The 27,799-nt window shown below is 35.4% G+C and overlaps 1 protein-coding gene across 1 annotated transcript; it reads left to right on the top strand.

The window, feature by feature from the left end:
* On the top strand, positions 1–27,657 carry LOC120634138 (paired box protein Pax-1-like). The gene is made up of 4 exons (XM_039904587.1): positions 1–40; positions 319–539; positions 22,216–22,417; positions 26,782–27,657. Exons 1-4 carry the CDS (start codon positions 1–3, stop codon positions 27,432–27,434), a joined length of 1,116 nt encoding a protein of 371 aa, XP_039760521.1. The 3' UTR covers positions 27,435–27,657.
* Positions 27,658–27,799: the final 142 nt, after the last annotated feature.

Here is a 27,799-nt window from a genome sequence, read left to right as displayed (position 1 = left end):
ATGTGGCATCCTAAAAAATATATTTGGATACATGCCAACTGTATGTTAGTATAGCTTCTGTGTTTTTTAATGATTCATATGCCAAACATTTGAAATACGCAGTTTACCAACAAATTCTTAAATCCGAACTTCGTATGCAATTATAAACATGCCGACAATTCGATTGTTCAACTAATAAGGTAACCATTGACAATAAGAAGTAGCCTGAATAATAAGTTTCATGGACTTAATAAGCGACATAATATCTGTCAAGTTTTTCAATGCAAATGCGGACGTCTTACTTAACCTCGTCAGTAAAAAGAGGATTTTCCTTTTCAGGTCAGGCAGGCGTCAACCAGCTGGGGGGCGTGTTTGTGAATGGTCGGCCCCTGCCCGACGTGGTTCGCAAAAGGATCGTGGAGTTAGCCATCTTGGGGGTGCGGCCGTGTGACATAAGCAGACAGCTGCTCGTCTCCCACGGCTGCGTGTCGAAGATACTGACGAGGTTCTATGAGACCGGGTCCATTAGGCCTGGATCTATTGGCGGCAGTAAGACTAAGGTTAGTTCTGTTTAAAATGTAGCTTCAGTAGAAGTTGGCAAGTCAAATTCGAAAGCTCGTTCCTCTCGTTTGGTACGTTCTGTACGTACCTACGTGTTGACAAAATAGCGTCAACGAGGCATCAACTAGCTCTCGTTTTTTTTTAAATGTTCTACCAAATTGCGTTTCGTTTTACATCAAATATCTTGAGTAATGGCTTGCTTTATCGATATCGACAAGACTCAATCAAAGAAAATACTTTACACATATGCCACCTGTGGCGCTGAAGATGTGGCGTGAAACCGAGCGCTGATGATAGGAGTATTTTAGCCGCCTAAATCGTCAAACCAGTAACTCTTATGCAAAGGGACAGATATTGTTTTTAGGAAATCAATGATGACATTGTATTGTGAAACCCAACTTCAGGCTGACCAAGTATGAACGTGTGTTCTGTAAAAGTAAAATTTTATATTAAAGGAATTTTTTAAGTACATATCTATCCAAATTGTTGGTGAAAAAATACACACTACATGAGTAGAGCAACAAAGGAACCAACTTAAATGTAATCCAAACAATGAAACAAAGTTTACAAACATTTAAATAATGCAAAATTGTATAGATATCATAATACCGTCTTCCGCTAAATATTTGGTTCTTATTGAATCACAGACAATAAAATTCTCTAAGAATAAAATTTTTTTCCCAAGTGTGATAAGTCTAAGTTCTTTACACTTCTCTCATCGTAAGCCGCTTATACCCAGATATTAATTAGGCATAATGGTTCGGGCAGAAGCAACCATACCTATACATACAGTATTTCTACCAAATAGCTTTGACTCGGAATCTATCACTCTTTCGAATAATTTGATTTCTAGAGCAGATTAATTTAATATGTTACTTCGAGGAAAATCACAGAATAAAATCTTTATCTGTATCAAACATTAATAACTTTCGACAAAAATCCACCCGTCAATATTTGGTAGCCCCGTCAGATGAGATCACTATCCAATGCGTAGCATTTCGAGACCAAGAACGATGCAATACAGCCTCTGAGTTGATTAGTAGTCAATTAAGCATTCCCATAACAGCACCAATAAAAGTATTCGGTGATTCAAAGTATTTTGTTGTAATCAATTTTTGACGTCGGCATCCGTTTGTTGAACAACAAAATGGAGGTTTTATTGGCGTACCGAATTCAGTGAGGTCGAATACGCTCACTGGGTATTTTCACATATTGGATTCGGGGTGAACAATAATAAAGAGTAAGAGAACTATTCGGATCCATCTGTTACGTCTATTTGTCAGAAAATTTGAATCTGTTAGATATTTTTATTTTACTTTTAATCCTACCGGATAACAATATGCTTATTATAATAATACGCAGCTAATATGCAAAAAAACACTGATACTCTATCACTTTGTTGTAGTACTGTATAGCCCTATTTTCAGGAAAATGCTTCTAGGGCTGCCGCGAATTTATAGTGCATCAGAAATGCCCGTAGAAACTCGTGTAGGCTTCACTGATAAACGAGTTGTATCCCTTTCTTCAGGAAACCTGGCAATCACACCCAAATTTTTAAAGTAGGTACTGTTAATGGAATGGACAGTAAATTTATGGTTGGACCTCAGTAAGAATCTTCAATTAGTTACTTGCCTTACTCATCGTAAGGATGGATTATATGCTAAAGTATCTTTTGTATCAAGGGAGAAAAATATCAAGCCTTGTGATAGATTTTCTTTATGCATTACGCGTTTTGACAGTAAACGTCCTAGTCCTAGACCATCTAATCCAATTTAATCCTATTTTTGACGTGACAACGTCTTATAAATTGGTTTGCGGGTGACACTTCAAGAAACTGCGTTACGCTCCGCTCACGTTATGCGCTCACAATGAGAGCGAGTGAGAGGCACGCGCCCGCCTAAGAGCGAGAGAGACAGACATAAAAAGTGAAAGGCACGCGTCCCTTTGTAGTAAACGCTGTTTCATTGTACGCAAATGTATTGCAAGTTATTGTATGTATATTTGTATATAAATACGTATGTATGTGTAAAGGTAAAAATAAAATTTTGTTAATATGAAATTCAGTGCGAGATTCTTTGTATAAATTAATGTTTTAAATATAATTCTTTGTATAAATAAATGTTTTAAATTGTTACTATTATTTCATCCTTCTTCCTACTATACGAATGAATATTCACATTAAAATTATTTTACCACTCAAAGTCGTTGTCACGTAAAACTTTCGCCCGTATACCGACTTTACAGGCAACCAATTTTTTGCTTTGTACGTTTGTTGTGAGCGACTGAATTCGAAGCTGCTACGAACTGTGGCTATGAGTTGGTTCGGGAACTCTATGTTCGTGTCAAAACCCCTATAGTTTTTTGCTATCCTAAAAAATATATTTGTGAAAGCTAAAAAAATTATCTTTATTTAGGATACGGAACTGTTTTTAGATATTCACGATTTAGAGAGACAGCTCACAAATCGGTCCCAATTATTAAATACCGTTTTAAATATTACACCAATTAATACAGAACCCGCATTTCGGTCCGAGGTGCTTGTTCGGGCGTGTCGAAAGGGCACCATAAGAAGCCGAAAGCCGGGTCATTTTATAGTTTATAATTACACGTGATTGCCGGCGTGACCCGTCCGATTCGCCGCGTTGGTACCGCGCCCAACGGTTGCAATGTTTATTTTGTTTTACACGTTTTTTTTATGTTATGGAAAAGATTTTTTTGTGTTCAAATGATTACGGAGCACGAAAATTATTTGAACTTAAAGCTTTGGTATACAATGGTGCTTAATTTGTCGTACAAAAATACCTAAATTAATCCAACTTGGCTGATCAAAAATTCCTGCTATCTCTTTCATATAAGTCGGTCCCCCTTACCTGTTAATTTAGTTTTGCCTTGCAAGCCTAAGTTGAATGACGATCAATCCGTTGTCATTTCCTAATAACTTATTGTAACCCTTAAAAAATATTATGTACCTAATAGAAGCGAACTTTGCGTTGTGTACGCAAAGATTTTTGCAATAGGTGTTCCAGCGAAACGTATGTAGAATTGTAGATATATATATATACAATTGTATAATGTTTGGATATGTTTGGATATGTTTGTTATATGTTTGGTGTTGCAAAGATAAAGAAATTGTTATTATAAAAACGAATTGATTGTCTCAAATAAGCAACAAAATTTAATCTAATATATACCTACTAATAATAACTATAGTTTGTTTGCTCAATTATTTCCACGCTCATATCCAAAGGCAGCGTCGATTACTTCAAAGACTCGGCAAATGCTTTACACCCGTAGTGGTGTTATTAATAAGTATACAGAATGACTCTGAAGATTCAAGTGATTAATACTTAGTACCTACTTGGATCTAGGAAAATTTTGATATTCCTCCGTGTTATTGAAAAAAAAAAATTAAAAAAAAAATTGTTAGTTATTAATATTGTTATTATATTTATTTAATTGTCTTTTTGTTGTGTTCATAGTTTCCAAAATTATATGCACTAAACTAATTATGCGACGTGCGTGATAATTATTGACTTTTCTTTTTTTTTTATTCCTCGACAAGTAAGCCCTTGACAGCAATCTCACCTGATGATAAGTGATGATGCATTCTAAGATGGTAGCGGGCTAACCTGTTAGGGAGTATGGTATTCATACCCATAGACTTTACTTCCGTTTCATGTTTTTGACGTGACTTCCGTTAAGTCATATTTTTAGGTAATTTCTTTCCTACATGTTGTGTTGTGCGTTACTTATTTAACAAGATAAAGAACCAGTTAAGAAACGTTCCAATTATCCAGTAGAAACTTTAAGCTTTTAATTCTATGCGCGTGACGAATCGCGACTGTGGGATAGCACGCTATGCGTATGCATGCTACAAAATATATTTATCAGGTACCTACAGAGCCCGCCGTAGAGAATTTTCGATTTACCGAAATTACATAAATTACATATAATTATTACTTACTAATATTATTTACCGTTTGGCAATGGCAGATCGGAATACAGTTGTCACCACTCCTTCTCGTCCGGCGAGTGTGATACTTGGCGACTGCGATTATCTCCCACTGCCCAGCGCAGCGTGTTGATAGTGGGCAAACCCCATTAACAGAGGCCTTTAATAGATGAGTGTTCTGTTATACACTATTAAATAAAATGATTTTTATTAGCTGTTACCCCTGCGTATCTGCGTTATTTTTTTAAAGCGATGAGACGGTACCGTTGTTTTTTCCGCGATCAAAGTATCCGGACTGTCTCCGGGATGCAAGCTATTTCCACCCCGAAATTTTGAAAAGATCAGCTTTGCTACGAAGCCTTACATAAGTTACCCGAGTGCTGTTCCAGACCGAAAGTACCGAATATCCATCTCCAGAATGCAAGCTTAAAAAATGGTCAGTTTGATCAAGATCGGTGCAGTGATTGAGTCGCACAAAGGGTAGGTATAAACGGACAGAATCACTTTTATATTCATTATAAAATCTATATTATATATATAGTATGGAAGTATGGATAAGAATGTCTATTTGTTGGTTTGCTGTTCATTTAAGGGCACCAACGGATTGGTGAGATTAAGTGATATGGGCTATTACAATTTTAACAATTAAAAAAACATTTACCAAATTGAAAAATATTTTAAAGTAACTTACCTATTCGAGAGACACATACTCATATAAACTAATTCACTTAAAACAGAAAAAATACATGAAAAAGAAAACATCAATTGAGCACCTCCCGTTTCGAAGTCAGTAAAAAATACAAATCATGCATGCCCATCTACGCCTTGTCCGTTATTTTGAAATGAGGGTCTGTAGCCGTATCGATTAAACCGATATGACACGCTTTTTCTCCAACAATCTGTGGCGATTACAGAAGCGTTTATAGTCTATATCGGTTGAGCTTCCATTTGTTATAATCTGTTATAATTTTTAATTGAAAATGGCGGTCATCGTTCGATTTGTAATAAAAGATATAACGCACGACCGCGGCTATCTCACGAGAACATTGATAATGTTTTTGGTTATGGATCTTATATCCAATATTTTTTTTTTTTTAGTGTGACCAGCGCACTTATAGTTGTACCTATAAAACAATGCGCACCTAAACGCGCTCACTTTAAGCACTTACAAGAACATAGGTATGATCTTAATACGTAATTAAGAGTGTAAAATTACAACCACTCAAAAAAAACGGTGTACATAGATATAACTTTTTGAACAGGAATATTCTCGTAAAACATCGCTTCAATCATTAGGCATTTAATTTTAGGTGGTGGGACGCCTTAAAATATGCACAGGTGCTACACGTGTATACGCAATATAACGATACTGTTTTTGAAACCATAGTTGAACCTAAAAAATCTGTATATTCACCGTAGCTAATTTGAACTGTGACTACACTTTAGAAATTTTCGTTCACATTCTAAAGCCGCTTTGAAAATGTGCATAGGTGCCATATTTTGCATGTTCAAATCCTCCGTAGCTATCCACGGTTTACGACCAAAAGTTATGGTCTTTATGATCGATGGCCAACATTTATGGCCAAATGACCGTAATTAGAACCGACACCGCTTTATGGCGGGGCGGTTCGCATTTGACCACTTTCACACTGAATTTGTGTGTGCTCAATAGCCGGTATAAACTTTCTGTATTTTATTTCCAAATAATATTATTAGTTTGTTAAAGTTTATAGTGTTCAAATTTTAAATACATTTAATATGGTAATAATTAGATAGGTAATCTACAGCTAATCACTCGATTACTAGCTTCGCTTTGTGATTTTTTTTTATCTTGATTATTTATGTTCGATTCATCATCCTCATAAGAATACTGACGGCCCAATAGCTGCACGGCTAGCAAGAGCAGGAGACAATTATATCCCGGGGAAAGGATAAAAATTTATCTTCTCTTTCAGCTTTATCAAATCTCAGAGCACTGGCGCACAAGTGGAAATAATATCCAAATAATATATGTGTAATAATAAACGGGGGTAAACTTCTCCTAATCCTTGTTTCCGTGCTTTAGCAGGTGGACTCGTTAATGATATCCTCTCTCAGAGGATATGATCGGGGGATATAATTTTTGTCTCCTGCCTGTGCTGATCCTAAACCCTTTCTCTCATATCTGAGAGCGATCTGGGCTCTTTGTATAATATAAAGCGTGTTAACCCAAAACTTTGCTTATTATATTAGTAAGCTTACTAATGACCAACTTCTGAGCACGAACGCCTTACCCATAATATAACAGTATCAAGAAGGGACCAAGTATTGTAACGCCTATGATTTTGTAGTAAATGCCGACAGATAGCTTCACGACCGTGTATGGCCCTTACTACTAAGGCCAGTGAGCCTTACTGGCCTTAGTAGTGAGGGTTTTAGTAGAAAGTAGATAGTTTTTTCACCCTGCATGAATACTCTGTTAGACCTTTGTATGACTACTTCTCTATGCTCTATCATCATCATCATCACTACAAGTCCACTGCTGGGCATAGGTCTTTTGTAGGGAGTTCCAAAATCCACGATCCTGGGCCGCTTGTTTCCGGCGGATTCCAGCGTATCGTTTGATGTCGTCTGTCCACTTCTTTGGGGGCCGACCAACGCTGTGTTTACCTGTGTGGGGTCGCTGTGCTCTATGCTCTAGAAATATATAGCAATATTAACCTATACCCTCTATACTGCTCCAATTTTGGTTTACGATAATTATATTATGTTAGTAATTAGAATCAAGTCAAGCTCCAAGTCCGACGGCTTGACGTGCTCTATGAGAAATAGGTGCTGCCCATCTTGATGATAACTCTACTTCCGGAATGGCTCCGGAGGATTCTGGACTCCTAATTATTCTTATTGGATAAAAACATTTTTTATCGTAGTCATCTAAACGGCTGCAATGGTTTTGTATTATTAATCACAAAGACTATCTATACTTACAATAAATCTGTAACTGGAAGATTTCTGTACATTAAATATGTTTTAAAAATGTTGACCGGGGGATACTGCGTCCAAAACAGATTTTTATTGAATTATTGTCTTTATGTGTCTGTCTGTCTGACCGGGCATCACGTGAAAACTAGTGAACATAATAAAATAAAATTTGGTATAGTTGTAGCTGATATTTCGGGTCAACATATAAGATACTTTTTATCCCGATAAACATTAAGTTTCCTCTGGGCAATGGGATGTAATTTTTTATCAATTTTACTTCATAGCTCCGTTAAATTTGAATCGGTTATAATAATTCATTTTTATTTGAAAGTGTATACTATTAAGCCTGTATTTTCTAATTTTATTGATCTGATAAATATTGTCGTAGATAAAGGACCTAAACCTTCACAGATGGTTGATTAATAAATATGTGACTTTTGCTTTAAAGATATACTATAGTTTGTTAATTTCGTTTTAGATTTTGACTAACTATGTTAAAAATAAGTTAAAATGCGCGCTTCTATCGACAACAATGTACCACTTGTCGACCAAAGTTCACAGATGGACGAAACATGGCGTCGACTTTAAGACGACTCTGAGTTATTGTGGTATGGGTTTAACAGCGTAACGTTACGAGCAATTAGTAAGTTGGCATGCAGTTGCGAAGTTGGCTCACCATGACTTTTACTGAGAGGTTACGACTAAATACTGGATGTCATAAAAATTATATGTTATATTTTATAGTCCGTTAAAATTGTTTCTTTAGTTCAAGGACTTAATCCTTAGATAGAGTGATTTACCTAGATATTTGAAAAGTCTCCTATTCATCTGTCCTATTTAAACTTTTCACTATCCATGTCCCTTGGCGTCTGTTGGCTTTTACCAGTCTTTTTCACTTAATTCTCCTCTGTATACACATATATATGTTTATTAAAGATATTATTGTAACACCAATAAACCTGGCAGAGATCGCTTTTTAGCGATAAGGCTCCAATTGTACAACTTAAGTTTAATGTGTATTTTTATGTCGTTGTTGTATACGTTGTAGTGTTTCTCGAACAGGTGGTTAGTTCTTGCATACCATTGAGTAGTTGGCTGTGATTATTTTATCTCTAATATATTAAACGTTTACCCTAAAATGGAAAATGGGAACAACTCTGGTGTGAAGTTAGACGTGCGAGGGCGTTTTCACAATGTTCACTGCATGCAATAACAGCTGAATGACCGTTCTAGATTTTCTTACTAATGTGTGCATACTTACGTTATCTTATAAAATGCGCTTTGAACAAATAGATCATCACTACATTAAAACCCTTTTTAAAATCGTAAAAATAGGCACGAAACCAATAGTAGTTAATCTACTCTAAAATTAATTGCTCGAAAAATTAAAACAACTCAACACGAAATTAACCCCATTCCAAACCGATTGACCCATCGCACAATACCCTGATTGCCCCACACCGGATATATCTAAATGACCTGTTAATACCGCGCGCGGGGGTTAAACTTTTCATTCCGGGCTTTTTGATATCGTTATTAGATCTTCAAAAGAGAATTTACTTATATACATTGCTCGTGTATGAACTGAAGATACGAATTGCGAATTAAACCGAGGTATTTAATAGGTTGCAAACTTATACATATTTTAAGAAATTTGTAAGAGATACTTGCTGATAGTTCTTTTATGAACTATATATTACTTCGTCATCGTCTAAAACACAGAACTGCTGGGCATAGGTCTTGGGTCTTTGGTGGATGGTTATTTCCACCCGCTATGTCTTTTGACGCTTGACAAGATACAAGAGATACAAGCGGCACAAGACGTATCGGGGACAATAAACATAAAACGAGTCTTGTCTTTCTATGCGGGGTTGCCACTCCAGCACCTTGTGAATTTCCAGATAGAGAACATACTTGAAAATATTAGGCTAATACTAAGCTATAGCTAGAATCATATCGCATAAAACTACACTTAGCTTTTGCAAACCCCAAAAGTTCTTTCACAAAGTTTAAATTTATCGTAGCTAAAAATAAAATTGTAGTTTCACAGTGGCAGGGCACATAGTTCGGAGAACCAATGGACGTTGGGGTCTTAAGGTGCTGGAATGGGAACCCCGCACCAGGGAACGCAGCGTAGGTCGGCCCCCAACGAGGTGGACAGATGACATCAGCCGAGTCGCTGGGAGCCGCTGGAGGAACTCCCTACAAAAGACCTATGTCCAGCAGTGAACGTCAATTGGTTAAAATGATGATGATGATGATGACTCTGTATAATGTTAACGTAATATTTACCTTAATTCTAATTATTAAAAGAAAAAATCACTATTAAGTATTAAATCGATGTGTCGCGATTATAACGCTCTCTTAAAGTGCTTATTTTAGCCAATACTGGAATGGTTTGGATGTGTCCAACGTTAGGTAGCTACCAAAGGGTACTTAAACTTGAATAGTAAACTAGTTAGTAAGTTTGACTATACATCATAAAATTTCTGTAAAAGTACGCAAAAATAAATACATTCATTTGAAAAACACTTTAGAGAGAAAAAAATCTAGAAGGCTATAGCAATTTGACAGACTGATTATATATCTTTTTAATAACAAATCGCCATTTAATCCAACCAAACTCAATTACACCCGCACACCGACATTGACAAATAGTTCGATTCCCATGAATTTAAAACATATATTATTGAAAACTGATAACCATCGACCATGACATGCCAAAGTGACATTAACAGTAATGTCAAACAGAATGACGTGAATATCGGCTATTCGGACGCGTTGTTTAATTGCGCAAGCAACACCGGCGCGGGGCGTTCGTTTGTTTTAACGCTGGCAACACTCGCAACCACTCATTACAGTTTTTACAACTTTAACGTTGTAATTATGATTTTTCCGTATTTTTATGAATTTTCCGATACTTTTCCTGGAGCCGATAGTCATAAGTACTTCATACTGTTACTTTTTATATTTTTACTTTTTATTTATATATTTTTGCATTCATTATATTATTACGGTTTGAATATGTTGGTTGGTTTGTCTTTCTATCACGCAACAACTGGGCAATGGAACACGATTTTTTGCATAAATATACTTTAGTAGTAGCGTAGTTTATCTGGAGGATATAAAACATTGAGACATTTTATAGATAGCTAGCAAATCCTACCTACCAAACATTACTTACTTAGTGGAGAGCTTAACACATATTTAAGCTAAAGAGTATGTTTGTTTTTCTGCGCTGGTCTCGCACTTACCAGTCTGATTTGAATAAATATTTTTGCGTTAGATATCACGTTTTTGAGAGTAATATTATAAATAAGAAACAGTAGAATTTGTATGTATGTTTGAACGCTTTAATCTTTGGAACTACCAGTGCAATAAAAAAGGAGGCATGTACTCAGTTTTGAGGAAATAAATAGCTGAGAATGATGATGATTATGTTGAATGTTTTCTGAGTTTATTTCGTCTAAGTCAGTCGACTTTAAGTTTCCAAGGACTCTACTATACCCTTTATGTAAATTAGACCATCGATAACCAATATTTAAAGTGCTGTAAATAAATCGGACAGGCTGATTCGTAAACTAATAAATATTAATAGTGCGTTTCGGTTTATTTTGTGTACGAAGGGGCAATTTGTTACAGTAATGGCGCGATTGGTCAAGTCGCGCGGGTCATGGGAGCGCACCGCGGCTGACACCTGTCAACCGCTGTCAACTATCGGCTATGTTATCTGTAGACTGAACAGTGTACCTACGCCCTTATGGCGCATCCTTTAAAATATAATTTAGGGCACTAAATAAAACTTAAAATATTTAAAATAGAGGTTTATTGTTTGTCTGCGTTTATTTAATTTCAATTGTGATTTTCGTAATAAGTTTACCTATTTAAGTATACGCTAATAATAGATTTCAACCCCACTGATTTTGGATATGAAAATATAATGATTATGATTTGAAATAATAAAGCTCTTTGTCCTTTTAAACAGGAAGGTAAAAACAATTTAATGATCTTTATTTGACTAGGTCGATTTTCATAGAAATGTTGGTATTTAGGTTGGTGCGTATTTATCTACTAAAAACAAAAGATATTTGAGCTATATCTTAAGACGTCGCCCCTGTTTCATAGGAACTTATATATTTTGTATTTGGTAGATTACCTGAATATGGTTTCCCTTATCATGCCCTTAAAGTTCTTGTGTAGGTTTACGATAACTGATTTTCATACTCTTGATCATAAAGTTAATCGGAAATAGTCGTGTGGAAACTTGCATGCCAGAGAGTCTCTGTAAAGTTTACCAATACGCACTTAGCAAGTCTGATAGACTACGGTCTAAACCGTGCTCATTCTGAGAAGACACTACTGTTCTGTAGTGAAATCGTAACGGGCTGATAATGATGTGTATAAAAGTGACTATGGAGAAACCAGTATCTGATGATGAGAAAAGTTTGTAGAATTCCTTTAGTGCCATGCTACATCGAGACTGCCGGGGATGTTGACAGGGTTCCCAGGTAGCTTTGCTCTCCAGCAGCACATGCATTTGTGTTTGCAATGCCTCCACATTAAATTCTATGCACAAACTAGTCGTTACACAGCATTCATGGCTTCGCCAAGTAGCAGTACAATGCTGGTATAATTACAGGCAACTTCACAAATACCTGTACAAGGCCTAATATTTTGACTAAAGTGTAGAGATTGGGAATTTAGATCTTGGGCACAGTCATATTATTTATATATACTCTTTATTTGTACACTACATCATTCGGAAAAACAAAAAAAAGAACAAACAATTCAAGAATGAAGTACGAATAACTACATATAAATACATAAACCAGACTATCAAAATACAACAATATTATTGATAAATATAAAAAATAAATATACTTATACATACTTTAACATACCTTAGATACCTACTTAAATATGAGTAAAAGTATAGATAAATAAATAATAGTCGTCTTTATTGAGCGGGATAATGAATCTTAACAGTATTTTTAAATGTGCCCAGTGACTTCGACTGTCTTATGTTCATTTCACAATTCAGTAGCTTTGTGAACGAATGCTTGTAAAACTTCGTATTGTGGAACGGCATGCTCAAAGTCAGCGTAAGACTCGACCTTTTGGACTGCACTTCAAGAAATTTAAACTTCTACTTAAGATAAGGAGTCTTAAGATTAAATAACACAGTACAGAAGTAGAAAGTAAATGCAGATCCCGGCGACGGCGAATAGGGATCCGCTTCTGACAAAATTCAGATACATGGTCATATTTGCGTCAGCCAAATATGAACCGAATAGCCAGATTTTGAAGACGCTCACTTTTGTTAAGATAGTCCTCGGTCAAATTAATATATCCCTCTATTTTCGACTATACGGATGCTAGATCCGTATAGTCGAGAATAGAGGGAAAAAGTAAATATGCTAACATCACTTTAGTCATATGGTCTCATCTTGGCAAGAAAATATTAGTCTTAGATTCACATTTGATTTAAATGCAAATTTAGTGAGCGCTTCTTCACTCCTATGAAGCTGTCGAAGTTCAAGCATTAATGCCATTGTAAAATATTTTATCACCAATGTCATCTGTGCACTCCACACAAACATGATGTCCTCTGTGTACACCCACCGTTATTCCCGTAACTTAAGTCGGATTTGCCCCGATAATATTCGCTTTATGGTGGGCTCCGGTGGATTATATTGTCAATATTATTACTCGCCTCTTAATACCGTAAAGCTGCTTCATAAAACATATTGGAAATTATATGCGATATGTCGTTTATTTCGCGCCGGCAAATAGTCCTTTTGAGCACTATCTATATTATGGTAGCCATATGGTGACCAAGTATTTAACATTTAGGGGAATGTGATAATCTGGAAAAAAACTTTGACTTTCTATTTAAACCTCTTAGTGGTAAATAAAGGCATGCACATTCGACCTGTAAGCATATATTAATTAACTTCATATTAGTGTTTGAAATTCCAAATATTACTCTTTAATTCATATTTATTGTTGTATCTAACTTTGTAATTTTAAATCAAATGGAGAAAGCTTAGTTTCATCATCATCATCATATCAACCGATAGACGTCCACTGCTGGACATAGGTCTTTTGTAGGGAGTTCCAAATTCCACGGTTTTGTGCCGCTTGAATTCAGGGGTTAATGGGAATTAAAGATTAGTTTTGGCGATAACAATTTCCACAAGCTGTGATATTTTTCAAGAGCCTAAAAAAACCCAAATGCCTAAAAAACTCTCAGTTGCTTGGTAAAGTGTGGTTAGTGAAAATATTCCACGGCCAAATTAAAACAAATTTTAATGTCCCAAAATTTTCGAATACGATATGCTCACTACAATATCGAACTATTGATATGGCAATACGCAACATCTCACTTATAAATGATAATATCGTATATTTTAATAAAACTTTACAGGAAGTTAGGGATTATCTTAAATCTTCGCTACTAGAAAACTAGAAAATACCTACTGACTTATGTCAGTGAATTTAAATTCCTTGTTTATTTGATCACAATGTTTATGGTCGGAACCCTTCCAACGCGTACTGCACACCTCGATTTTAATAGAGAATTTACCGATTTAAAGGAATTAATGCAAATAATTACGGCAACACGGGTGTATGCGTATTATTTAAGTTTTTTTTAAACTCGAAAAAGTGTCATAAATGATCACGTTACAAAGGCAGATAAAATTAAGTGAACGTAAAATACAAAATTGTTGTAGGAAACTAATAAATAATGAACCAATTTATATAGGTATATGTAGGTTTTCTACTATATGTAAGAGTAGTGTCTAAGATAGATACTAGGTAAAAATTATTACCAAAGGTACTATGGAACGAAAGTGAGTAAAAAGATTGACGAACAGTAAAAACTAAATTAAAATTCGGTAATAGAGTTCGAATTTATTTTATTAAAGATCAAACGATAAATATATTTTCTTTTTTTTTTCTAATATTAACGAAAATAATTAACACTAATTAGTAAATACTTATCGTTTTTCAATTGGCACGCATACTCTACTATAAGCTAACTGTAAATATTTATTAAATTAAAAAGCTAAAGAATATTGCGATTAGCGAACAGTGTTAAACAACAAACAATTAAAATACGAGATGGAATTCGCCGCATTTATTATGAATGTTTCATCACAACTTTTGACGGCCGATTGGCGCAGTTTGCAGCGACCCTGCATTCTGATTCCAAGGCCGTGGGTTCGATTCCCGCTACTGGAAAATGTTTGTGTGATGAGCATGAATGTTTTTCAGTTTCTGGATGTTTCTATTTATATTGCTATTTATTTATGTATAATATTCATAAGAATATTCATCAGTCATCTTAGTACCCATAACACAAGCTACGCTTACTTTGGGTCTAGGTGGCGATGTGTGTATTGTCGTAGTATATTTATTTATTCAACTAATTCACTGATTAAAATAAATAAATTATGGTACATAAATATTGAACATTTTGATTATAAATATCCTTTTTAAATAGACCGATCACATGACACCTGGCAGCCCAATCATTAAACTTAATGATTATCTGTGACATTACAAAACGACCTTCGTCCTTCACTACGTAATGTTGTGTAGGTACCACCTTTCAATCGCGGAACTCAAAGATAACGGTGTCGCATAATTCATTTCTACAAAAAAAAAAGAGCCACCTAGACAACCTGCACCTGCGACATTAAGCCAACATCTCCCTCGAATTAATATCGAATCAATCCGTCATTAAAGCAACGGTCACACGCCCCGGCAAATTATCTTTCACCCCATCAGGAAGGTGGAAAGTCTAATAGAAATCCGTAATAAGAAACGCTAATCGTGCACGCGCTTGGACAGTTATGAGAGCCATTTTGTTGCGTAGCGGATTGTGCTGGTAGCTAGTGATGTGAGACAAACGCACTACGCGTTCACGCTTATACACTGAATGTAAACAACCTCTTTTGATTTACTGAGGGGAGGTCAAAAACAAAGCTTTCAGAGCAATAAGAGGATTTCTTGTCTATAAGCTGTTGCCCGCGTTTATAATGTTTTTTTACAAATGAAAATTTTGTTTACCTGGGATAAAAAGTAGCCTAAACTACTCACCGTCCTTTCAACTAACGCTATGCCAAAAATCAAGTTGACTAGTTTCTGAGCTAGGCTATTTTTAAACGAGGTAGTCTATATCTCATAGCTCTGAGATTACGAGTCTAATTTTCCATTTAACGAAGAAGGTTACAGGTAAATTAACACCAAATTACATACTGAGTATTTTAAAGCATCAAGGCTGAATACCTACTACGCTACCACTAATCAAATTCAAAAAATTAGGAAAAATATTTTTTCGAATGATTTATCGTAGAACAGGAGATGCAGAAACGAAAATATCCTTATTTTACCAGCCAAAAAATACTTTTTGTAAAATTAATTACTTGCAGAAAAAGCACAAAAAACATCAAAAATTTAGGTACTATGTTTTGTACTCGACTTAAAAAAAAAATACAAAGCTCGAAGTAATCATTCATATCTAATGTCTAGTTACCTTATTTTCGCGAACGCAGAAATTTGTTTTTACCTCACTATTCATGGATTTTTATGTGAATCTGCAGTGTCTATAATATTTGGAAGTTATCAAATGTTCAACTTGTCTACTTAAAACTACATAAAACTTTATGATAAATTGCATCTGAAAACACTTCATCAGAATAAAAGATCATCTGATGCATCAGTGTGAATCGTTGTTTTTCAAATCGTTAGCGAATGAATATAACTACAAGTTTTCTCACAAAATCTTTAATGCGACTAATTCACCAATACTAATGACGAACAGTTCCATCTTTATCATAGGAATTAGTTTGATGAACTAACTATTCATCGGCGAGCTAAAAACGCACAAGCCTATATCGCAAAAACAGATATTGGATGTGTCAAGTGATGATGGATGCGCGCGCGCAAAAAGCGTCGCGTCGAACGGAACGGTCACGCGGGAGCTGCGCGTTTCATAATCGAAGCTACTGTTTACCGCAATTTTGATGCGTTCGATTATGATTATCTGTATAGGTTTTAAAAGGTGCTTAGATTTCGTGTAATTAAGGTCAGCGGAAGACAATCGAGCTGTTTTAAGTTTATAAATATTTATATATGCCGGCTCTCGGAATTTCTCTTCCGAACCGATGGTCTATCAATCCGACTGACTTGGCGTTTCAAAAATACTTACAAACTAGGCCTACTTAAAATAAATTAATTTTAAATTTATATATTTTAGGTGACCTGCACGAATCCGGGTCACAGTCAGTAAAATTTTAGATGATAGATTTTCTACGAGCTATCCATTTTCTTTTTAAATGTAAGCTTTTAAATAAAATTTTAGAGCCGAAAAATTTACGTGTACCGAAGTTAACTATTTACAAAATAGCATATCAAACATTATTTTTTATGTAGCATTAAGGGACATGTTCTTTACAGACAGAAATAATATGTGTTCCTATTGTTAGAGACTAAGAATATAATATTTAACACATTTTACTCTCCAACCTGCTCTTGAAGATAAACTCGAATAAAATATGTTTGGCGTAGTGTTAACGTTCCTTACTAAACAGGGAGCTTTCTTTATAACGCATAAATTATTTTTCTTAACAAATAACTCTTTAGCTTTTTAATATTATAAGTACACCTAGATAATAATTATCTACGTTTGATTGATCTATGAAATTCAAGTATATTGGCTATAAATATATTATGAAACCCCAAAATCATGGCAAAGATTAATCAAGATTGTAGTTCAGTAGTTAATTTGAATCTAATCGATAGCACTCGTGTAGCGACTAATGAGCAAAGCCAGTGGACTAAACAAGTCATTACTGGACACCTGATGTTTCGCACGGCCTTTCATTTCCCATATTGCTGTATGGAGTGCCCAAGATATGTCGTAATGAATTCCTACAGTAATAAAGTTTGGGTATTGGGTACCCCTCGTGTCTAGTGGTTGATATGTGCGACTCCAAATCACGAGGTCCTTGGTTCGATTGAAGGATCGGGCCAATGGTTTTTGAGCTGGTTTTTTCTGACAAGAAATTATCCTTCTTTTGTGCTTTATTCTCAGAACTAACAGTTAATGTAAATTATTTAAATCCAATTGATTATTCTGGTAGCTTGTAGTTTTAATAGATTTCTAAGTTTAAGTAGTTTTAATGTTTTTTTTGTACTTACTGTTATATGTGGTGTTGGTGTTAAAATTTTCCAAAAAAAATATTTTATTTTTATTTTAAATAATGAGTTAAGAACAGACATGGCCCCAAAGTCTGCAAATTTCAAATTCAAAATATCTTTATTCATGTAGGCCTATCAGGCATTTATGAAGCGTTCATACATATATGTGTACATAATTGTTAGGGAATGGTGATAACTTCGTTCGCCAACTTAAACCTAAAGCTACGAGGGTTCCAAACGCGCCCTGGTCTACACCCACAACAAACTTAGCCGGGTAATTTTTTTTTTGTTATCACCATCTCACAGTTAATTTATATTAAGCTATGAAGTCAGAACAATTCACACTCAAGCTTTTTTTATCGTATAAGTAATCCTTATCATTATAATAGGATTTTACTGTAAGATAAAGTTTTATATAAACTTTGAACAGCGTAGCTTGTGTTATGGGCACTAAGATGACTGATGGCTATTTTTATGAATAAAATACATAAATATTATTAAAAACAGATAGACACCTAGACATTAAAAAACTTTAAGACGTATACACGATGTGGATTATGATCATTTTGTACCTACTCTTCGAACTATCACGATCAGTATTTACGGCTCTACAATTTCATATGGAGTTATACACTATTATCATATCGACCCATTACCGGCCCACTATGGGCACGGGTCTCCTCCCACAGTGAGAACGGTTTAAGGTTTAGTCCACCACGCTAGCCCAGTACGGATTGGTGGACTCCACATACCTTTGAGAACATTTTGAAGGTTTCCACATTACGGTGAAGGAAAACATACTTCACCGTCGAAGCGAATGATATTTTTAATTACTTAAAACACATAACTTAGAAAAGTCAGTGGCGCGTGCTGGGTATCGAACTCGGCACCCGAAAGTGAAGTCGAGCTCCTAACCACTGCGCCGCCACATTCTTTCGATATACTTACTATGATTAAGATTAAATTATCTATATCTTTTTTCCCCGTGGACATTCTGTTTTCTAACACAGACACAGACAGCACAGAGACAGTATATTGTATAGTTGCTGAGATAAGAATGAGCCTTTATAACTTTTTGATTTTCGATCTAGAATATCGTATCTATGGAAAAATAACTGCGATCATTCGCTCCGTTGCTGCGAGAATAAATAAGACCCAACTAAAAAAAAACACTTTAGTGGGATAGCGATTTTCAAAAATGTGTTTAACCGCAGAAGGTTACAAAATATTTTGACACTTAACCGAACGCATCACGATAATTACAGTGCCCCCGTAACAGAAAGCACCCTTACAAAAAGCAAAACAAAGATGGCCGCGACGCTAAAATTAACCGTTCAATAGGATATCGATTGTAGATCTAATGGCGTAATTGCTAGTTTCCCGCCAAAATTGACGCCTTCCTATCATGGGTTCTTTAACTTGCTCGGATCCGAAAGCTACTATTTACACATTAAGTTTGACAGACTGCTTAAGCCTTATAATTATTTTTTTACGCATGCGTGAGGAAGTTAGATTTAAAAAAAGTTAAATTAGTAATGGATTTCAGAACATATGGCTTTTTAATTGTTTAATTTTATACAATTTAAAAGGAGAGGTAAACTTTTGAGGATTATAAAAGGTTTTAGTTACCTTTATCATAAAAGAGCAGTTAGCTTCTAATCACAAACAACTCCTCCGATCAACAATTTTCACTTCAATCAGTAATAACCGAAAATATGCTTTTTTCCTGCCCCCATATATTAGGAATAACCATTCCAGGATAAACATTAGGCTAGTTGTCACACTTAGGTCATAAACTATGTAGATATTTCTATGGAGAAAACCACTTCCGTATGCCTTGTAAAACACTTTTCCACCGATACCTACTATAGTATGAGTAAATACGAGTATACTCGACAGTACCTGTCTTCTATTTTAGTTATTGTTTGATATTTTTTGTTATGTGTTTGGTGTTTTTTTTTTTACAGCCGACTGGCGCAATGTGCATCAACCCTGCTTTCTGAGTCCACGGCCGTGGGTTCGATTCCCACAACTGGACAATATTTGTGTGATGAACATGAATGTTTCTCAGTGTCTGGGTGTTTATCTACATATTATAAGTATTTATGTATACTGTTTATAAATTATTCATCAGTTATCTTAGTACTTATAACACAAGCTACGCTTACTTTGGGACTAGATGGCGATGTGTGTGTTGTAGGAGTATATTAATTTATTTATTTATATACAAAAAGGATCTTCTTTCTTTTCTTTCCTTATGCATAGCTTCAAACGGATTAGTGTACTTTAACGTTTATTAAACTTGTTTCTCCGAGGCAAAGGATCCTACTATGATAGTACCTAAAGATAAAGACAATACGGAAAAATAATACTCAACCAATATCCAAACCGGAATTCGAATCCAGGACTTCGTGATCATTACCCGAAAATGCAAATCACGAGAATTTGGATATATATTATATAAATTACTTTTACTTGTTTTCTCTTGTGTTGTGAACACCGTATCTTCAATTAGAATTAATTGCAACCGTATAACCTACTTAGTCCGCCAATCTGGGCCAGGGTGGTGGGCTACGGCCTAAACCCTTCTCATTGAGACTCATGCCCTGTAGTGGGCCAATCGGTTGATATGATGATGATGATGTTCAACCTTCTTATACGTGGTAAATAAAGCACCTCCTGACACAGTCGGAGACAGTTGAAAATCATTAACTTATAAAATCAGTCACAGTCAATTCCATTCAAAAGTAAATAAGCAAAAGCCGCCGCGATGTGATATCTTTCCACTTAATTCATTGAAATCTTAATTTCGTTCCGACATTAAAAACAAATTACTTTTTGCCGGCGTGCGCAAATAAGACGTTTCTCGATAAACAAACATATGCATTAACGTTATTATTACACAGTCATTAAGCAAAATATACCTCATTGGAATCCACCATCTGCAATAATTGTATTTTATGACAATATAAGCGTCGCAATTCTTGAAAATTATTATTTATAACCCGTGAAGAATTAATCTTGATTGGTTTTCTTGTGCTTGTTTTCCATAATACGCATTAACAGCATAACCTAGTAGTTGAACCTACTATAATAAGTGTATATGAGGTAAAGTATAGGTAAAAACGTCCTTAACTAACCTATACGACCTTTGTGCTGTATTTCCGAACAGTTAAATGAAATAAAAACGCTTGGGAATGAATAAATTAGTTATCTTAGTACAAATGCTCAAATAAATTAACAGTATTTCAAAGGAATTATTTTGAAAAGAATAGCATAGTACCTACCTACTTAAGTAAACACTGCTTTAAGACCTTACAATTTCACTAATTAGATTTGTAGATAGATATACAAGCAAATAAAGCAACATAGTAAATAAAATAAAAATAAATATACTACTACAATACACACATCGCCATCTAGCCCCAAAGTAAGCGTAGCTTGTGTGATGGGTACTAAGATGCCTGATGAATATTTTTATGAATTATATACATAAAAACTTAGAAAATACATATAAACACCCAGACATTGAAAAACATTCATGCTCATCACACAAACATTTTCCAGTAGTGGGAATCGAACCCACGGCCTTGGGCTCAGAAAGCAGGGTCGCTGCAAACTCCGCCAATCGGCCGTCTAGTAAGATGATGATCAAAAGCTCTTAATAGCTGTAGTACCTATTAGTTTTTAAAGTATGTAGACGAATATATAGTATGGGTATGTAGGTATGAAAGTTACAAAAGCTCAAAAAGTCCGTTTCTTGTATAGGAATTTTAATGTATCGATTGCTTATTAAGGGCCATTTAACACTAATAAAAATCAATCATAGCCAATGGATATTGAAGCTATAAATATATTTAATTCCTTGCCCAATTCGTACCTACTACTGCACAATTTTCATTTATGGATTTTTTGTGTGAGCGTCATCCCAAACGATGGGCATCGCTTTATTGTACGGAAATAGGGTGACGTGAGTACCACTGAAATATCAACTTATGTACAAATCGTTTTCCTTTGAGAGTAATTTTCGTAGTTATAACTAGTAACTTCTTATTTAAAAAGCCACCGGAATGTGCAGACTGACAAATGAAAGTGTACACTGTCGAACCTTATAGCTAACTTCAGGGTGTCGGATTTTATGACAGTGTGCGCGCGCATCGTAAAAATTTACTCTCATAATTTTTCCCTCACGCGCCAAAAGAAGTATAACTTCAAAAGCGCATTGCCAAATTGTTATATTTTACTGACATTCGTGAATCCCATCTAGATTACAATTTACAATTTCTGTTTTTGCCTAATAATTAACATTGTTAATTTTTTTTTGTTTTGTCTTATTAAAAGACTATTACTTACGTTTTGTAATATATATTATGTTAGGACTATCCCTCACGGTTTGGGGCGCTTTACGACCGGGAGCTCGTCGCATTTTGCTCGTTTTGCCACCTTATCGTTATGTTACTCACAAAGCCTTCGGAACCTGTCCTCAATGTTGACCTGAGTTTTTAGATAGTTTATTAAAGGAAATTTGACTTATATATGTTATCTCTTTTCAGCAAGTAGCAACACCAACAGTTGTAAAGAAGATACTCCGTCTGAAACAAGAAAATCCCGGCATGTTCGCGTGGGAGATTCGCGAGAGGCTGCTCAGTGCGAGAGTGTGCGAACCTCACTCCATCCCTTCTGTGTCATCTGTGAACAGGATCCTAAGAAACAGTGGACTCGCCTGGAACGAAGATGAACTACGGAGTGGACACGGTGAGTAGAACAACACGATGTTTTGTTTTTGTGTGTATTGTGTTCCATCAATCTTTTACACTTACCAGGTCCGAAAGGCGGTGATAGCATAGTGCGTAAGGAATCGGTTTTCCTTTCGGGGGGACGGAGTTCGATCCCTGGCACACACCATTAACTTTTCGTAGTTGTGTACGTTTTTAATTTAAGCAATTAAATATCATTTCCTTTAACGGTGAGGTAAAACATCGTGAAGATGCCTGAAAGGGTGTAAAGTTCCCATAAAAAAAATAAAAAAAATCAACTTTCATTTATTTCAAGTAGGCCTAATTTATAAGCACTTTTGAAACGTCAAGTCAGTCTGTTTGTAGAGACACTACCACCGGTTCGGAAGGCAGATTCCACTGAGACGAGCCGGCAAGAAACTCAGCAGATTGCTCTTTTCCAACATCATTTTATAGTTTAACAATCTTTAGAATTTTTCTATTGCGTGAGAGATGAGAGCGGAGTGGCCTGCTTCCAAGCAGCCTTGTCGTTAAGGAATTCATCAATCTTGTAGTAACCACGATGTGTTTTAATATATTGTTTAAACTTTGGTAGATCTAATATTTCCTTCAGTATCATGTTATAAAAGCATATACTCATCCCCACAAAGGATAAACCACATAACACAAGCTAAGCTCACTTTGGGGCTAGATGGCGATTTGTGTACTGTCGTGTAATTTATTATAAATATTAATTTAATTATTCAGAGAGTCGCTAGACTCAAGCGGCATAACACCGTGGAGTGCGACATTTAACACAAGCGTCTAGTTTTGGGCATCTATTTACTTTATTAGACTCCACACACCTTTATGAGCATTACGTAGAACTCTCAGGCATGCGGGTTTCTTCACGATGTTTTCATTCGCCGTTGAAGCAAGTGTTATTTTAATTAATAAAAACGCACATAACTTAAGTTTTATTAATTAAAATAAAACTTGCTTCTTGAGTAAAAGTTAAAGAGGTGCGTGCTGGGATTCGAACTGGGGCCCCCGAAAGGGAAGTCGATCTCCTGCCCAATGCGTATTTAAAAAAAAAAGGATGTAGAATAGGGAAGTTACTGACGAGACGGAAACAATACCATGGGTCATAGCCATAAATGGCCCCTTGACCGTGAGGGCCACGAGCCGAAGCTGTAGGATCTTAACATTTAAGTATTATTCAAACCTTAAAAATTCAATTACTTAAAGTAGGCTTACTCTTAAAGCACTTTTGTAACGGCAAGTCTGTCTGTTTGTAGTGACTCTACCACCACTTTTACAAAATTAAGTAAAACTTATTAGGTTCATTTGTAATCAGTTTATATTACTTATTAAAGAAATGGCATCATTCCATAAATAAACAAGAAAATATTTCAAGGACTAAGTAAAATCATTAATAGTTACCGAGATGAGGATTCACTAAAGTCACTGAAATATAAGTCCATTTACAATTTAGTAGGAATTAGGATACTAACTGAATAATGCACAATAATGATTATAGTTACCTAATAGCTTGTATACGTACCTGACATTTATTTTAAAGAAACTACATTTACATAATGTGCTTACCTATTTACTTCGAGGGACCCATCAGATAAAACTGTGGGTCCCTAAAGGTACCACTCTACTGATAGGTAGTTACTCTACCGTTAGTTGGTATAAAGACATTAGTGTCATAACATTATCTGATAGTGATAGGTGTTTAGTCGTTGTCTGATGGTGTCAATATAAATATTTAAAGTGCTAAAACCGCCACCGTTATAATATTTCAGCCCTCGTATTGATAGTTATCGCAAAAAATTATATAATATAATATACGTTTATGACGTAAAGCATGTGGTGCAAATAGGACTGATATAGCTCAAATTACAATTTTAGAATGCTTTATATTTATACTACCTTCTGCCCGCGACTTCAGAATCGGGTCTAAAGCTTCGCTCGGGAACTATTTCAGAGATCGGTATACAAAGTACCTACATGTCCTTAAACCATAGCAAAGGTGACATGCATACCAAATTTCAAAGCTGTCACCCGCGGCTAAGCTCGTAAACTATTTTCAATTTTCCCTCGGTAATAAAATCCTCTTAAGGAATCGGGATAAAAGGTAGCCTATGTTCTTTTTCATGTATTAGTTTGTATGTATACATATATGTTTATATGTATATATATTTATATATATAGTAGGATTATTTGACGGCCGATTGGCGCAGTGGGCAGCAACCCTGCTTTCAGAGTCCAAGGCCGAGGGTTCGATTCTCACAACTGAAAAATGTTTCTGTGATGGACATAAATATTTTTCAGTGTTTATCTGTTTTTTTAAATATTTATATATATTATTCATAAAAATATTCATCAGTCATTTTAATACACATAACACAAGCTACGCTTACCTACTAGGTGACCCGGTGAATTATAATTCCCTTACAATATAACCAATAAGCGGTTGCCCGCTTTTTTCATTGCCCGGTTTTTTTACAAATCCCGTGGAAACCGTTAGTTTTCCTGGGATAACTAACACGATGCCTAAAATCAAGTCCATTGGCTGCATGGAAGTAAAGTAAGGAAAAACAAACAATCACAGTATCGAATTTATATTATCCGTATAGAATACCTGGTGACCAGTTGAATAACTAAAAAAAAATGTTGTTTAGTGTTTACTGTTTATTATTTTATTGCTTTCATGTGCATACGCCTACGTAAGAGATTACGTCCAGCCGGGGCATTGCATTTATTAAATATCGCAATCATTTTTATTAATAGAATCAAATTATGTTCAAATAAAATTACTATTAAAACAATAAATTGAAGATAAAAAATAATAATAAATAATAATAAGATAATTTTGTACTTTTTGTACTACAAAATATAAAAATATGTTAACATAAAAGATAAAAAATAATTTCGATTTACAGTTTTAAACATTCCTACTTTATTACATCAACACAATGTATCTAATTATATGTCTACTATTTGGTAATCGGCCATAACATCGTTAATTTTACGAGTGCCCTGTGGATTTTAGTTTTTGTAACGAGCTTTGTCGCCCTCCTTATTAGGCAATATATTACACACATAAGTGTTGTGTTACCGATTACAACATAATTAACGATAATTTTCACTATGCTTAGGCGTGTTTTGGTTTGAATATATTTTTATTGAAATGGTAGTTTGACACGTAGAGTCGAAATCGTATATCGACACACTAGCGGCTGCCCGCCACTTTGCCTACGTACAAGTTCTGGAATTTTTCCGCGTTAAGACTTACGCCCGTCTCTTCCATGAATGCATGAATTGCTCTCACTGCATAGCTAATATATATGGCTCTATATGGCTGTGAGATGGTGATAACAAAAAAAAACCTCGGCTTAGTTTGTTGTGGGCTCTTCTTAGACCAGGGCCCGTTGGGAGCCCTAGCTTTAGTTTTCAGTTAAAGAATATATTGATCACCATCACCTTTTACTTTATACATATAATATGTAACCGTTACCGTTAACATATTATATGTATAAAGTAAAAACCCTTCATAGGTGCCTATGATAGATTTACATGAATAAAACATTCTTGAATTTGAAAATTTAAATTCCAATATACAGAATAGGATGGGTTATTTACTTTTTAAAATGCAGTTATTTTATATTTCACTGCTTTGTCATCCATAATAATATGTCTGATAATTCGTGGATGGAAAACGAAGCACTGTAAAAGGACGAATGCAAATTCGCATTCACAATGCTATACAATTTTGTAGGAACCTATGGTAGGTGTATTTCCAGCTGTCATCTTGAGCTGCTTCTTTGAGTTGGCTGTTAGTTGGACTAAAAATTGTAACAATGTTGTATCAATTACCAATTTTACATTGATAATTGGTAAACTAGATTAAATTAAATTGGGTATTTTAGTTAACAAAGTACATGTCAGTAACAGCCTAGAACTAGAATTAAGGTTTGTCCACCTAGCTGGATAGCATTTTAATCCGCCCCAGTTATTATTACTGTGATAATAATCAATAAAGCCCACTGGCCCGCATTGGAGGTTTTAAAGTTGAATTAAAATCTCAGCGCTACATTAATAGTTTAAAGATGATGGTTATTGGAACAATGCTTTTTATGACCAGTATCGGAAAAGATTTTTCTATTTGTCAGCCTGTTTCCTGCCTTATACGAGATAACTAAATAGGTATGTCTAGCCATTACATCTAATGAGATAGTCTTATGTCACAGATAGGTATAAGGACGAGAAAATGGTAGACATAACTATCTCGTGGCACGCACGATATCCTTAGTCGTCTGTGAGAACCTGTAAAACTTTAAGAAGGATTCAACTACACAGAAACCGTTTTATTGAAATACTGTTATATCTTTTCAGACCCATTCTCAACGCCCGAGATGCCGGTGCCGAACATGGCAGACTACATGGCAATGAAAACATCGCTACCAACGCCAATACAGCAGCAGACCCCGTACTTCGCCCACACAGCTGTCAGAGTTCCCCAGCCAGAACCACATGCTTACGACCGCAGACTTGCCACATCCTGGCTCTTGGCAAACCAAGTACAAGCCCAAGGCCTCCTCAAACCCTACCCGATATCCCCATGGCAAAGAGTTATGATGCCATATCCAGATTCAAAGAACTTCTCTCCTTACGCTCTGAGTCTACACAGCGACCTTCTAAACAGAATTAACCCTGAGGAAGTAAAATCTGAAACCTCTGAACACATATCAGTTGAAGCAAGCGACGATAGCACCGACAGACCTGATACAGACGAACCTAAAAGATCAAATGAAAAAGAGAAGAAGAAAAACCCTTATTCAATAGAAGAACTACTAAAAAAGCCGGATAAAATAGTGAATTCCAATCCGGTCGGGTTCCAGAACTTTCTACGTCAACCCAGTGGAAGCATGATTGAATTCAGCCACGAAAAAACTTCGAGTGAACGAAGTTCCCCGGCGAGCTACTGTTCAGTGCAAAGTGCCATCTCTAATGATTCAGTCAGTTCAGAAATTAAGGCGGGAAATTAAAAATATTATACTCAGTCCAGTTTTGTAGTTTTCAAACTTATGCTACACAACCTGGCTGTGTTCTAGTCAAAATTCTTCACGAAAAAAATACAGCCGATTCGGAAATTTAGCTTTTCAATGTAAAATTGATAGTCAATATACGAGTCACAAAGCCAATGTGACAATGGGCGGAACATGGCTTTTGGATCTCTCTAAAAAAGACTTACCCAGCAGTGCACGTCAATCGTTTGAAGGGACGATGATAATGATGACATATAATTTTTTGTGTGTATCAACACACATTATTTTTTGTGGCTTGTTTTATGCCCCTTTTAACTAAATCTAGAAATCGCCTTTATCGGATGCCTAGTGACTCTTAGAGAAAA

This window comes from Pararge aegeria, chromosome 1 (assembly GCF_905163445.1).
Source record: "Pararge aegeria chromosome 1, ilParAegt1.1, whole genome shotgun sequence".
Classification (NCBI taxonomy): Eukaryota; Metazoa; Arthropoda; class Insecta; order Lepidoptera; family Nymphalidae; genus Pararge; species Pararge aegeria.
The sequence above is the reverse complement of the archived record's forward strand: the minus strand, read 5'-3'. Positions and strand labels throughout refer to the sequence as shown.

Bases quoted from the DNA above. Each gene is read 5' to 3' on its own strand.
- LOC120634138 (XM_039904587.1), top strand. From the start codon at position 1: ATGTGGCATCCTAAAAAATATATTTGGATACATGCCAACT. The intron at 41-318 runs GTATGTTAGTAT...TTTCCTTTTCAG, and splicing joins TATTTGGATACATGCCAACT to GTCAGGCAGGCGTCAACCAG. The intron at 540-22,215 runs GTTAGTTCTGTT...ATCTCTTTTCAG, and splicing joins TTGGCGGCAGTAAGACTAAG to CAAGTAGCAACACCAACAGT.